At 56.0% G+C, this 13,979-nt stretch overlaps 2 protein-coding genes across 3 annotated transcripts; one reads left to right on the forward strand and one right to left on the reverse strand.

Annotated features, from left to right (window-relative positions):
- The first annotated feature begins 381 nt into the window (after positions 1–381).
- Positions 382–3,172, forward strand: MFAP4 (microfibril associated protein 4). The gene is made up of 6 exons (XM_061143627.1): positions 382–490; positions 702–780; positions 988–1,142; positions 1,563–1,659; positions 1,738–1,920; positions 2,048–3,172. Exons 1-6 carry the CDS (start codon positions 485–487, stop codon positions 2,293–2,295), a joined length of 768 nt encoding a protein of 255 aa, XP_060999610.1. The 5' UTR covers positions 382–484; the 3' UTR covers positions 2,296–3,172.
- On the reverse strand, positions 3,072–8,038 carry MAPK7 (mitogen-activated protein kinase 7). 2 transcript variants are annotated; one of them, XM_061143620.1, is made up of 6 exons: positions 7,512–8,038; positions 6,743–6,908; positions 4,806–5,884; positions 4,137–4,723; positions 3,675–3,808; positions 3,072–3,529 (listed from the first exon to the last, which is right to left on the reverse strand). In XM_061143620.1, the coding sequence occupies exons 1-6, from the start codon at positions 7,741–7,743 to the stop codon at positions 3,376–3,378; spliced, it is 2,352 nt and encodes a 783-aa protein (XP_060999603.1). In that variant the 5' UTR covers positions 7,744–8,038; the 3' UTR covers positions 3,072–3,375. The 2 variants fall into 2 exon arrangements, with proteins under 2 accessions (XP_060999603.1, XP_060999604.1); XM_061143621.1 differs by lacking the exon at positions 7,512–8,038 and having other exon boundaries at positions 6,759–6,897.
- Between the last annotated feature and the right edge of the window lie 5,941 nt (positions 8,039–13,979).

The following is a 13,979-nucleotide window of genomic DNA, read 5'->3' on the forward strand; positions in this document are numbered from 1 at the left end:
CCCACATCGGGAGCTCTGGAGCTACCCCCCACCCCACCTCTGCTCCCCAGAATGGGCCTCCCCTCCCCAGAACCGAGACATACCCCCACACCCTCACCCCAACCTTCCCCTGAACAAAGACAACGGCTAATGAAACCCAGGCCAGGGAAGGAGAGGGATAAAATAAACAGACGTGAGCAGGGGGGCCATCAGGAAGCAGGGCAGGGGCTGGGGGTGCCGGCGGAGGGGTCCGGGGGTGTCTGCGGGACGTGGACGTCGTCTGTGCTTTGCCCAGACAGGCCTAATGAGATCCAGGTGGTCCCTTGGCCCAGGCCCGCCCCGGCCCCCAACAGCGTAAGTAGAGCGGGGGAGGGGAAGGGGCACTGCAGCCGCGGGGCGGGGCCGGGAGGCTGGCCGGGGGCCCAGCACATAACTCTGGGCGGACACAGTCTGGGACAGCAGACACCCAGCCGCTCGGAGCCCAGCTCGGAGCCCAGCTCACAGCATGGAGGTAGGGGGCTGGGAAGGGGGCCGTGTGGGCTGAGCCCACCGTGCGCAGAGGGCCCTCACGGACAGACGGGGGCTGTCACGAGCCTGTCCCAGAGGAGGTGGGGGTGGCAGGGCAGACCAGGGGTTCCTGGCGGGGCTGGCTCCTGTGAGGGGCAAGTGCAGGGAGATGGGGGCTCCGGGGCTGGGCGCTGACCCTGCTCTCCGGTCGCCAGGCCCTCCTGGTCCTGCCGCTGCTGCTACTGCTCTCCGCCGGCCCCTGCGCACCTCAGCTCCTAGGGATCCGGGGAGATGGTAAGCTCCCTCGCTCCTGGCCCACAGGCTGGGTGACAGGCTGGGCGAGGGGCTGTCCCGGGCACTCACAGCTGGGGGTGGGGCTGGCTTAACCTGTTAAGATGGGGCGGGTGGGCCGGCCAGTCGGCACCCCGACCTAGGGAGGGAGGCAAGCATGGGGCGCGGAGGTGTCCGTCACCTCAGGCCCCTTCTCCTCACCTGCCCCAGCTCTGGAGAAGTCGTGCCTCCAGCTGCCCCTGGACTGTGACGACATCTACTCCCAGGGCTACCAGGCGGACGGCGTGTACCTCATCTACCCCTCAGGCCCCAGCGTGCCTGTGCCTGTCTTCTGCGACATGACCACGGAGGGCGGGAAGTGGACGGTGAGTGGAGGGGGGATGGGGGGCACATCACGTGGCTGTGAGCCTAGGACGATGCTCACAGCAGTGTGTGGAGCGCCGCCACCCCCAAACCCTAGGCACCTAAGGTAGGTTAGGGGCTGCATTGCATTGCATTACATCATAACCTTGGGAGCAAGGTGCCCCTTACAAATGATGGCCTGGAGCCCAGAGAGATGCAGTAACTTGCCCAAGTCACACAGCCAGTGCTAGACTCCACCCCAGGTGCCTCAACTCCAGCCCACCAGATCCCTCTACCTGCTCTTGCCCCTGGGGCCAGCATGCACCTCCTCTTGGCCCCCACTCGGTCCTTTCACAAACCACCTTAGCCTCACAGGGTCCATGCCCGGGTGAGGGCACTGCCCCTGGCCCCTCAGGCATCTAGGCCCACCCCCTCTGCTCCAGGTTTTCCAGAAGAGATTCAACGGCTCAGTGAGCTTCTTCCGGGGCTGGAACGACTACAAGCTGGGCTTTGGCCGGGCTGACGGGGAGTACTGGCTGGGTAAGGCAGGGCCCAGTGGGCTGGGGGCCCCTGGAGCCAGGTCCCCGCTGACCAGCCAACTGCACCCCCTCTTCCCAGGGCTGCAGAACATGCATCTGCTGACACTGAAGCAGAAGTACGAGCTGCGGGTAGACCTGGAGGACTTTGAGAACAACACGGCCTTCGCCAAGTACGCCGACTTCTCCATCTCACCCAACGCCGTCAGTGCGGAAGAGGACGGCTACACCCTTTATGTGTCGGGCTTTGAGGATGGCGGGGCAGGTACACTCCGCCAGCTGTGTGGGGCTGAGGATGGGGAAGGGCACTGGGCTCACCGCACATCTGGCTCGGGGGGCCCTCCCAGGCCGCCCTCCTGCCTCAGCTGCTCCGTGCCCCTCCCCTCTGCCAGGCGACTCACTGTCCTACCACAGCGGCCAGAAGTTCTCCACCTTCGACCGAGACCAGGACCTCTTCGTGCAGAACTGTGCAGCGCTCTCCTCGGGTGCCTTCTGGTTCCGCAGCTGCCACTTCGCCAACCTCAACGGCTTCTACCTGGGTGGCTCCCACCTCTCCTACGCCAATGGCATCAACTGGGCCCAGTGGAAGGGCTTCTACTACTCGCTCAAGCGCACCGAGATGAAGATCCGCCGGGCCTGAGGGGCTGGCCCCCTCGCGGCCCGCCGCCCCTGCCCCCATCCCACCCGGCCCCACCGGCAGCTCTGCTGCTCTCAGCACCGCCTCGGCTAGGCCCCCATGGCTCCAGCCGGACATCCCCATCACATCCCTGGCATCCACCTCTTGGCCAGGCCCCTGCTCCCTGCCATCCGAGGCTATGCTGCCGCAGCATCCCAAACCTCCAAAAGTTTCCGCGGTCCAGCCCGGACTCGGACCCTGTCCCGAAGGACAGGGTGTGTCCCACTTTAGCCGGCTTCCTGACCGCGGCTTCTGGCGGCCGAGCCTGTAGACCTCTCCTGGCATCTGCCAGGCCACCCACGTGTGGCCACTGCTGCCACACCCCAGCAGTCCCACTGGCCGGCCCATCACCTTCCTCCCACCCCCGTGTTCCCCAGGGGTGAGCACCACGGCCCGGCCCCATTGCACTCATGCTCAGCGGCCCCCTGCCTGCCTGACCCAGGCACCTGAAACGCAACACCCAAACTGTATTTCACCACAGCTCCCACAGGCCACCCTAAAATGCCACAGCCAAAAGCGGGCACACATGTGAGGTCCCCCCACCCGCCCCGGGGGTGAGTGTGACCGTGCGAGGGTCAGAGGACCGCCTCTGTGGGGCTGGGAGCAGGTGGGAGTGGAGGTCTCAATAAACCTCAGGACCTGAACGAACAGGCCTTACTGCTGTGCACGCGGATACCCTTGCCTGCCCCCATGACGGCACACTGTCCTCGACTCCGAAAACACACCCCGGAGACAGGCACTAGAGGAGACCTTGTATTTCACAGGCAACCTTCTGAGGGCAAAAAAACTGTGTCATCATAATAATGTAATAATAATAATAAAATTACAATACTGAAAAGAATCACTTGGGGGAGGGGCTCCCCCTCTTGGCGTGGCTTGTGCTGGCTCAGGTGGCTGCCTAAGGCCACAAGGTGGGTCTGAGATGAAGCTGCAGAATGATCTGAGCTGATTCCCCGACTGGGTGCAGGCCTCCGGCCCTTGGGGATGGTCCTGCAGATCTTGGAGCTGGGTCTGCCCCTAGCAGCAAGGCACAGACTGCGGGCCTCAGGGCTCCTGGAGGTCAGGCAGGTCGGCCAGCAGCATGGGGGAGTCCATCTGGATCTCACGCTGCAGGGACTCAATGTCGGCAGGGTTCATGCCGTGGCCCTCGAGCCAGTCAGCGAGCAGGGAGGCTGAGAGTGAGGCTGAGTCTGCCTGGCTGTGGGTATGGCGGGGAAAGGGGGTGAGAGGCTCCTCCTGCAGGGGGATCCCCAACCGACAGCCCTACCAGACCCAGAGACGCACCGGACCCAGAGCCCCACTGGACCCACAGCCCAACTCGAAAGGTCAGACCCAGCTCTTACCCGTCCTGTGGCCCGTCAGCCACACCCATGTCAAAAGATTGGTTTAGGAATTCCTCCAGGTCAAAGCCAACACCATAGCCAGCTCCACTGCCCTTGGGGGTGCCCGAGAATACGGGGGGCAAAGGGTCCTCCACCTGCAGGAAATGACAGCAGCTCACAACGCAGGCACCACCAAGAGCTGACTGAGGTTGGCAGGGCGCCCCACCATGACACCGCCCCACCCATGACCGGGCCTGGACAGCAGCGGTGACAGCGCCAGCCTCGACAAACCCTGAGCATGGGCTGGGGTCTCCAACAATCTGCTCGTCAGCATTAGGCTCTTTCTGCGAGTGAGGGGCAGGTGAGGGGAGCTCAGCTCTCCTGGCACCAGGACACACACGACCTCTCCTGGCCTCAACAACCTCAGAGCCCACCTCCCCCGCATTAGACCCAGGCATCCCTACCACCAGGCCTCTCCCTCACCTGCGACTTGGACAGCTGCTGGGTCACCAGGGTGACGTCAGGTGACTCTGATGTGGAGGGCTGTGGGGCCCCCCCAGGGTCTGGAGGGGGTGGGCCAGAGGGGAAGTAAGGCAGAACACTCAGGGCACTGGGGCCGGGCAGCCCAGGGGGCGGCACCAGCGGCTGGGGGGCCAGAAGGTCGGAGGCGGTGGTGGTCTGGGGGGCAGCAGGGCCAGCTGCAGGTGCAGGGGGTGGGCAGGCCGGCTGTGGCAGGGGCCCAGTGGGCTGGGTGGCAGGGCCAACAGGAGGGCTGGGGGGCCGGGCTATGGGGGGTGTGGGCACAGGGGCGGGGGGCTGGGCCATGCGAGTCCAACGCTCCAGCAGGCTTCGGTCGTTGTCACTGAGCACCAGCCCAGCCAGGGGGTCGGCAGAGGGGCCCCCCGAGACCCCCGCGCCCCGCTCCTTGCGCTCGCGCTCCTGCCGCCTCTTTTCCCGCTCCTTGGCCCGCTCCTGACGCCGTCGGCGTTTCTCCTCCCGCTCCCGCTGGCGCTCCTGGGCGGTCACCGGTTTCCGAGGCTCAGGAGCTTCCAGGGGGGCACTGGGGCCATCTGTGGGGAGGATGGGCAGGTGAAGGTAAGAGCCTGTCCAGTCAGGGGGTCCCCCTCTGCTCCCCACTCCCCAGATAGGCACCTCGGAGCCGGCTCCGCAAGGACTTGAGCAAGGCAGCCTTGAGGGCAGCCTTGGTGTTGTCTGAGATGGCCCCCTCCTTCTTTGGAGGGGCTGGTTCACTGGCTGGTGGGGGCGGCTGCAGGGTCAGATCGATGGTGTCAGGCGCAGGGCCGGGACATGGCAGTGGGGCTGGAGGAGGGGACTCCATGGCGCAGTCTGCACTCGGAGCCCAGGGGCTGGGCATTTCCACGTCAGGGCAGCCGGGCTCACTGGCCACAGGCTGCAGGGAAGGCTGGAAGCGGATCTGCTGGCGGATGCCCTCGCGCCGTGCGTGGAAGTCCTCGATCTCTGCCACGATGGCCTCCTTAATGCGCTCCCGCGTGAGGGCTTCGCGGTCAAAGGCAAAGTCAAAGGGTGGGGCACAGTCAGGCTCATCGTCAGGGTCATGGTACTTGGCCAGAAAGGGGTGGCGGAGGGCGGCAGCTGCAGAGACACGGGCGCTGGGCTCGAAACGTAGCATGCGCCCCAGTAGGGAGAGCGCCTGGCGGTCGGCACCCGGGTACACCGTCTCCCAGGGCACAGGCTGGCGCGGTGGCAGGCTCTGGATATAGGCCCGCACCCTCTCAGCTCCCACAGCCTGAATCACGGCTGGCGATGGGGTACCCAGCACCGTCATGATCAGCTGCAGCTGGTGCACGTAGTTTTTGCCTGGGAAGAGCTGGCGCCGGGCCAGCATCTCCCCAAAGATGCAGCCCACAGACCACAGGTCGATGGCCTGCGTGTACTCGTGCAGCGAGAGCATGAGCTCGGGGGCGCGGTACCAGCGCGTGGCCACATACTCGGTCATGAAGTACTGGTGCTCAGCGGGTGAGGTGCACAAGCCACGGGCCATGCCAAAGTCCCCGATCTTGAGCTCGCAGTTCTCGTTCACCAGCAGGTTGGAGGGCTTGAGGTCGCGGTGGATGACCTGAGCCGAGTGCATGTACTTGAGGCCCCGCAGCAGCTGGTACAGGAAGTAGCGCACATGTTCCAGTGTCAGCGGCTGTGAGGAGTGGATGATCTGGTGCAGGTCGCTCTCCATCAGGTCCAGGACCACATAGCTAAGGGGCAGGGGAGAGACACAGGCTGTCTTGCCCAAACTCCAACCCCACTGTCACCATGCCCTCCCAGCTCCAGACAGGTCAAGGTCTTACTCTTGGACTCTGTAGGGTCTGCCCGCATGGTATCAAGATTCTCTACAACTTTTCCATGGACTCAAGTGAAATCACTTTTCTTTCCAGGCCTAGCTTTTCTCATCAGAGAAAAGATGAGGCTGGACTAGACCAGTCTGGCCCCCGGGGTTTAGTTTGGGGGCCTGCTCCGCTGTGTGGTAGTGGCTGCTTGAAAGGCTATGATGAATACTTAAAGCCTTCTGCAATCTGCAGGACAGTGTTCTGTGACTGACTAGTGACGTCTGCTACTGGAATAGGAAAGAACAGACACAGGATGAATATCCTACATTCGCCATGCTATATACTGAGATTCTGGGCTTCCCAGGTGGCACTAGCAATAAAGAACCCACCTGCCAATGCAGGAGACGTGGGTTCGATCTCTGAGTCTGGAAAGATCTCCTGGAGGAGGGCATGGGAACCCAATTGAGCATCCTTGCCTGGAGAATCCCCATGGACAGAGGAACCTGGCAAGCTACAGTCCACAGGGTCGCAAAGAGTCAAGACATGACTGAAGCGACTTAGCATGCACACATACTGAGATTCTATAAAACTGTCACTTCTACAGTTTCGTTGAGGAAATCATAGGTGTCCCTGGCAAACCCTTAGGGAGCACTGGTCCTGGAGTCGTGGGAATTTCCCCAGCCTACCCTCCATTAGGTTCAGCTGCCCTTCCAGAACTTCAGCAGAATGGCTCCAGCCTTCAGAAAAGGTGCCAACTCTGCCTCCCTCCCTATCCCCGCTCCTTACACAGATTTGAACTCGCCATAGGGTACAGTGGGCCTCAGGATGTCCTTTATGGCAATGATGTTGTCGTGCTTGAAGTGCTTGAGGATCTTCAGCTCTCTGAGGGTCCGTTTGGCATTGGTCACCACGTCAAAAGCGTTAGGGATCTTCTTAATGGCCACCTGCTGGCCTGAGGAACAGGGGAAAAGCAGATGCCACCTGGGATAGCTGGTGAGCTGCAGAGTAGCACATGGCCTCTTTCGATATCCTATGCATGTGACAACAGCTACCACAGAGGACCTACTATGTGCCGGATCCTGTGCTGAGCACAGTAGGTACATGACCACATCTCCCTTTTCACCTCCGTCCCGAGGCAGGTACTCACAGCTCAAAGTCACAGACTTAGAGACCTGGGCACAGTAATTTGTTGGGCACACTGCACAGATAGTTAGTGGTACCTCCCTACACTCTGCGTCTCAGGCCTCTTCACCCCACCACCAACCCGATGCCCGCTGTTTGCTCCAGAACACACTCCGGGGAACCTCCATTCTGATCTCACCCGGACTGTCACCTTTCTAAGGAGGAAGCAGACTGCTGTGCTGGCAGAGCCACCAGAGTTTCTAGAGACCAGAGCCCAACACAGAGGTCGGCCCCCAGACAGCACCCAACCCCTGCTTGCTGACTTGACTGAGATTTCACATCCCAGCTTCCCTGCTGGCTGCTGGGGACACGGCGGGTCCCACCCCCCGGGACCTGATTCCCACACATGCGAGCGGCCGGGAGGGTCGCTCACCGGTGAGGCGGCGGCGCGCGGAGGACACCACCCCGTAGGCCCCGTTGCCAATAGTCTCGATGATCTCGTACTCGTCCCCCACGTCGAAAGTCACGTCGAAGGACCGCGCCTTCAGCAGGGCCAGGTTCTTGGCCGCCACTGAGGCGGCGGTGCCAACGGGTTCCGCCTTCACCGGCCCGGGGGGCTCCCCGGAGCCGTCCTCACCGTCGTCCTCCTTCAGGGGCTCGGCCATGGCGTCTGCGTGGACACGCGGGCGAGGAGGGGCCCGGCCCCGGACTCAGGGGCCCCTCAGAGGCTCCAGACCCGCAGGCCGAGCGGTACACGCAGCCCGCGTCCCGCACGCTCTGGAGCCCCCAGCTCAACCCCGCGAGGGACGCGGGGTCGGCGGTGGGGGAGGCGCCACGAGGCGCGGTCCAGGAAGAAAGCGAGGGGCGGGGCTCCCGCTCTTCTTGGTCCTCACTAGGCGGATGGTGCCTCACCCCGACGCCGCCCGGGCCCTCGACGCCGCCCGGGCGTCCAGTCCCCCGGTCGGGGTTGGGGGGGTGGGACCCGAATACCCGCTCCCTCAGTGGGTCTGGCCGCCGCCACCACCTCAGCGGAACGCTCAACTCCGGGTCTCCCGCCCCGCCCCTCAAGACCACGCCCCTCAGTCTCTGACCAATCCCTGAGCGGCTTTTGCTGAGGTGCCCACCCCTTCCACTTGCTCCTCCAATCTGCGTCTACCTTCCGAGGACGCCACGCCTTCACCCGCGCCCGCGCCGTGGTCCAGTCTCCAGGAGGGAACCACCCAACCCGCGCTCGGCGTTTAGCCGGGGCGCGGCCGCCTGGCTCAGTCCTCGGACGCAGGCGCGCCAGCAGCCCCCGCCGCCGCGAGACTGCGAGGCACCGCCTCCTGCGTGCGTGCGCGCGCATCCGCTCCGATCTTCCAGGTCCTCTCAGGTCAGTTGCTGGTGGCCTCGGGATCTTGGAGGGCTGAGATTACCGGTTGCTACCATCACTCAGTCCCGCTCCTTTAGGCCCTTCTTCCCTTATCAGCCCCTATCAGCCCGGGGATTGCGTCCCCCATTTTCCCGATGGGCCCTGGGAGCCTGGCGCTTGGGAATGCGTGGTCCCAGGTAGACGGTGATCCGTCACATTCAACCACAGAGATCCCGGTCCTCCGGGTTCTAGAGCGTCGGCCTGAAGCCGCCCTGACTTCCGGTATTTGGTCCTGTCAGCTCAGCTTCCGGCGCCCCGGGCTTCGGCCAGCGCTTCGCCAGCCTCGGCCGTGAACCTTTCGCGGGGCGGCTCCGTCCAGCGACTCCCGCGCTGTGATTGCAGGGCAGCGGGCAGGGCCACAGGGTCAGCTGCGCCTGGAGGAGGCAGAGCTCCGCCGGAGCCAGTGCCCTGCGGATCTTCAGGGCCCGCGTTCGACCTCGCAGCGAGTGCGCGCCCAGCGCTGACCCTCTGCGTCCCGAAGAGGCTTGGGGGAGGTCGTGTCTTCTCCAGTGACAGATGAGAAAGAGCCAGGGGGCGGGGAGCCCAGGAGTTAGTCCTGAAGGCCCTAGGGAGGATCCATCCCTTAGACCGGAAAGGAATTTTGTTTACATTCCCCACTGTTGTGGTGGTTTATTTTTTACTAAGACATACTTACAGGAAGTTCCACATAGCGTAAGTGTATGAATAAGTTCACAAACTGAACATATCCGTGTATCGAAGTCAGGTGGAGGAAAACAAAACAAAAATCCAGAACATTACCAGCCCTTCAGAAGCCCTTTCTCTTTTCTAGTGGTTACAACTTCTTTCTGTTAACTCTTTTCCATACTTTGGGGGTCGGGGGTTGGCGTGAATTCTCGGAGGTTCACTGGGGCCCATACATTAAGATGGAAAAGTGGAGACTGCATTTTAAAAATACAACATCAGGGAAAATGTCTGGGAGCATAAGGTCAGCTCTAGGACAAATAAATACCTCGTATTTAGACATGGAAAGATCACTTGGCCCTCCTGAGTTAACTATACCTTTGGTTCTGGTTTTCCTGAAAGCATAGCAAAAAGCCAAATTATCTGTTACATGATTTGCCTTGACCATTAGTAAACCATATTCATGGGAAGTGGACATTTTCTGCATTGAGTTCTGAAAACATTTCCATGATGGTGTTTCCTTAAGTGACACGGTAGACAATCTTCCTTAACTCTGACGTATGTGTGCATTAAGTTCTCCAGTGTCCATCAGTGAAAAGAGAGGGCATAAAACTGCAGGACCCAGAAACATGTCTTCTCAGGGAACCCGATGGCCAGTTCTGTGATAATCTGGTCTGCTAAAGTAGTAAAGCATAAGATAGCAGAAAAGACCCATACATTTTGAATGCTTTAAATACTTCTTTAGAAATATTTCAGCTAGGATTGGTATACAAGTTATAGACGATTAAACTTTCTCTGGCAAAACCTCCCTGTTTCTTATTTACTTTTTAAAAAATATTTTACTTATTTGTTTGGCTGCACTGAGTGGTCTTAGTTGTGGCACATGGGCTCCAGAGCATGCAAAGTCAGTAGCTGAAGCACGCAGAGCTTAGTTGGTCTGGGGCATGTGGGATCCTACCTAGTTCCCCAACCAGGCATTGAACCCACCGTTCCCTGTATTACAGGGCAGATTCTTAACCACTGAACCACCAGAGAAGTCCCTTCATTTACTTTTGAATCCACCATGAGCTGCTTTACTTGTCTCGCTACAAGACCCTGACTCTGTCCTGAGAAAGTTGTCAGTTATCTAACATTCTTCAGCCTTGTCTTATGAGCTTACTTTATATGATACAACTGACTACTTTAAGAAAAAGTTTTTTCATGTGGCTCAAAATTCAAATCATAATAAAAAGGTTCAAGTGAAAATCCTGGTCTCATGCCAGGTGGCTGATTTTATAGTTTCCTATAAACAGTGTCAGACTTTTTTTGGGGGGGGCTCAAAAATCACTGCAGATGGTGATTGCAGCCATGAAATTAAAAGACGCTTACTCCTTGGAAGGAAAATTATGACCAACCTAGATAGCATATTAAAAAGCAGAGACAAAAAAAAAAAAAAGCAGAGACATTACTTTGTCAACAAAGGTCCATCTAGTCAAGGCTATGGTTTTTCCAGTGGTCATGTATGGATGTGAAAATTGGACTGTGAAGAAAGCTGAGAGCCGAAAAATTGATGCTTTTGAAATGTGCTGGAGAAGACTCTTGAGAGTCCCTTGGACTGCAAGGAGATCCAACTAGTCCATCCTAAAGGAAATCAGCCCTGGGTGTTCATTGGAAGGACTGAAGCTGAAACTCCAATACTTTGGCCACCTCATGCGAGGAGTTGACTCATTGGAAAAGACCCTGATGCTGGGACGGATTGGGGGCAGGAGGAGAAGGGGACGACAGAGGATGAGATGGCTGGATGGCATCACCGACTCGATGGACATGAGTTTGAGTAAACTCCGGGAGTTGGTGATGGACAGGGAGGCCTGGCGTGCTGCGATTCATGGGGTCACAAAGAGTCAGACACGACTGAGCGACTGAACTGAACTGATTGGGCTTCCCTTGTGGCTCAGCTGGTAAAGAATCCTCCTGCAATGTGGGAGACCTGGGTTTGATCCCTGGGTTGGGAAGATCCCCTGGAGAAGGGAAAGGCTACCCATTCCAGTATTCTGGCCTAGGGACAGGAATGAGCCACTTTCACTTTCATTGGAAGTAAAAAAGAAACAATAAAAATTGGAAACACGCAAATACAACTATACATTCTTTGTCCCCTTGACAAAATATAGCAAATCATTTACACGTTTCCTGAAATCATTAAGTATCAAAAACCAGAGGGATCTCATTCTTATAACAGCCTTTTTTTTTTGAGATACATTTCACATACTGTAGAACATTTATAGTGTACAATTCAGTACATGAATTTAGTAGGTTCACAGAGTTGTGCAACCATCACACCACCCAATTTTAGAACATTTTCATCATCTCAGAAGAAAGCCATTAGTCACTCCTGATTTCCCCTCACCAGCCCCTGGCAACCACTAATCTACTTCCTGTGAGCCCATGGCAACCACTAATCTACTTCTGTGTCCCAACTGTCTATTCTGGATGTTTCAGATCAATGCAATCATACACTCCACGACCTTGAGACCTTTTGTATCTGACTTTTTTCACTCAGTCTAATGTTTTCCAGGTTCATCCTTGTATCAGAACTTCATTTTTATTTTTAAAGCTGAATATGTTACACTGTATACATAGACCACATTTGTTTATCCCACCATCAACTGATGGACATTTAGGTTCCTTCCACTTTTTGGCTGGTGTGAATAATTGTGCTCTGGACATTCACGGACAAGGTTTGTGTGGACCTAGGCTTTCCAGAATCTTGGGTACAGATCTAAGGGTGTGATTGGTAAACTTTTTAAACATTTTGAAGAACTGCCGAACTGTTTCCTTTAGTGGTCGCACCAATTCACTATCTCCCCAGTGTATTTGACAGTTCCAATTTCTCCACATCCTCGCCAACACTTATTATTTTCTTATTTTTCTTTTTTAAATTGTAGTCATCCTGGTGGGTATGAAGTAGTATGTCTTTGTGGTTTTGATTTGCATTACTCTTATGACTAATGAGGGCTTCCCTGGTGGCTCAGAGGTTGAAGCATCTGCCTGCAATGTAGGAGACCTGGGTTTGATCCCTGGGTCGAGAAGATCCCCTGGAGAAGGAAATGGCAACCCAGTTCAGTATTCTTGCCTGGAGAATCCCATGGACGGAGGAGCCTGGTGGGCTACAGTCCTCAGGGTTGCAAAGAGTCAGACACGACTGAGCAACTTCACTTTCTTTCATGACTAATGATGTTGAACATCTTTTCATGGGCTTATCAGCCATTCTTCTTTGGGGAAACATCTGTTCAGTGTCTATTCAGTTCCTTTCTGTTTTGTTTGTTTGCTTTTGGCTGTGTTGGATCTTTGTTGCCTCGAGAGCTTTTTCTCTAGTTGCAGCAAGCTGAGGCCACTCTCTGGTTGTGGTGTGCTGGCTTCTCTTGTTGCAGAGCATAGGCTCTAGGGCGTGTGGGCTCAGTAGTTGCAGTTCCTAGGCTCCAGAGCACAGCCTCAATAGTTGTGGTATAGGGGCTTAGTTGCTCAGTAATATGTGGAATCTTCCCACTGGCAGGCAGATCCTTTACCACTGAGCCACAACAGAAGCCCTCATTGGCACTGAACCCACTTTTATTTTTATTTAAAACTTTATATAGACTTTATAAAAAAAAAACCTTTATATTTTTATTTACATATTTGTTTAAAATTTATTTAAATTTTTTACTTTTATTATTTTTTGTGGTGCCACCATGCAGTCTGCAGGATCTTAGTTCCCTGACCAGGGATTGAACCCATGCCCTCAGCAGTGAAAGCTCAGAGTTCTAACCACTGGACCAGCAGGAAGTCTCACCTCACTCTTTTTTACAGCTGCATAGTACCTCTTTTCAAATATAACCTATTTAACCAAGACCCTATAGGTGTACACTACTACTTTAAGATTTTTGCTGTTGCAAATGATGTTGCACTAAATTATCTTGAACACATCATTTTGTGCACTGCAAATTTAAAATACCCAGAAGTGGATGTGTGCCAAGTTAAAGAGTATTGCACTCGTGATTTTAATAGGTAATGTCAAATTTCTGTCCCTAGTTGTTGTTGTTTAGTTGCTAAGTCATGTCAGACTCTTTGCAACTCCATGGACTGTAGCTTGCAAGGCTCCTCTGTCCATGGGATTTCCCATGCAAGAATACTGGAGTTCAAAATTAGGAAAGGAGTACATCAAGGCTGTATAGTGTCACTCTGCTTATTTAACTTACATGCAGAGTACATCATGTAAAATGCCGGGCTGAGTGAATCACAAGCTGGAATCAAGATTGCCAGGAGAAATATCAACAGCCTCAGATATGCAGATGATAACACTCTAATGGCAGAGGAGCAAAGAGGAACTAAAGAGTCTCTTGATGAGGGTGAAACAGGAGAGTGAAAAAGCTGGCTTAAAACTCAACATTCAAAAAACTAAGATCATGGCATCCAGTCCCATCACTACATGGCAAATAGATGGGGGAAAATTGGAAACAGTCACAAATTTTATTTTCTTGGGCTCCAAAATCACTGTGGACGGTGACTGCAGCCATAAAATTAAAAGATGCTTGCTCCTTGGAAAAAAAGCTGTGACAAACCTAGACAGCATATTAAAAAGGAGAGTCATCACTTTGCCAACAAAGGTATGTATAGTCAAAGCTATGGTTTTTCCAGTAGTCATGTATGGATGTGAGAGTTGGACCATAAAGAAGGCTGAGCGCTGAAGAACTGATGCTTTGGAACTGTGGTGCTGGAAAAGACTCTTCAGAGTCCCTTGGACAGCAAGGAGATTAAACCAGTGAAACCTTAAGGAAATCAACCCTGATTATTCATTGGAAGGGCTGAGGCTGAAGCTGAACTCCAATGCTTTGG

The sequence above is a fragment of the Dama dama genome, chromosome 5, assembly GCF_033118175.1.
Source record: "Dama dama isolate Ldn47 chromosome 5, ASM3311817v1, whole genome shotgun sequence".
NCBI lineage: Eukaryota > Metazoa > Chordata > Mammalia > Artiodactyla > Cervidae > Dama > Dama dama.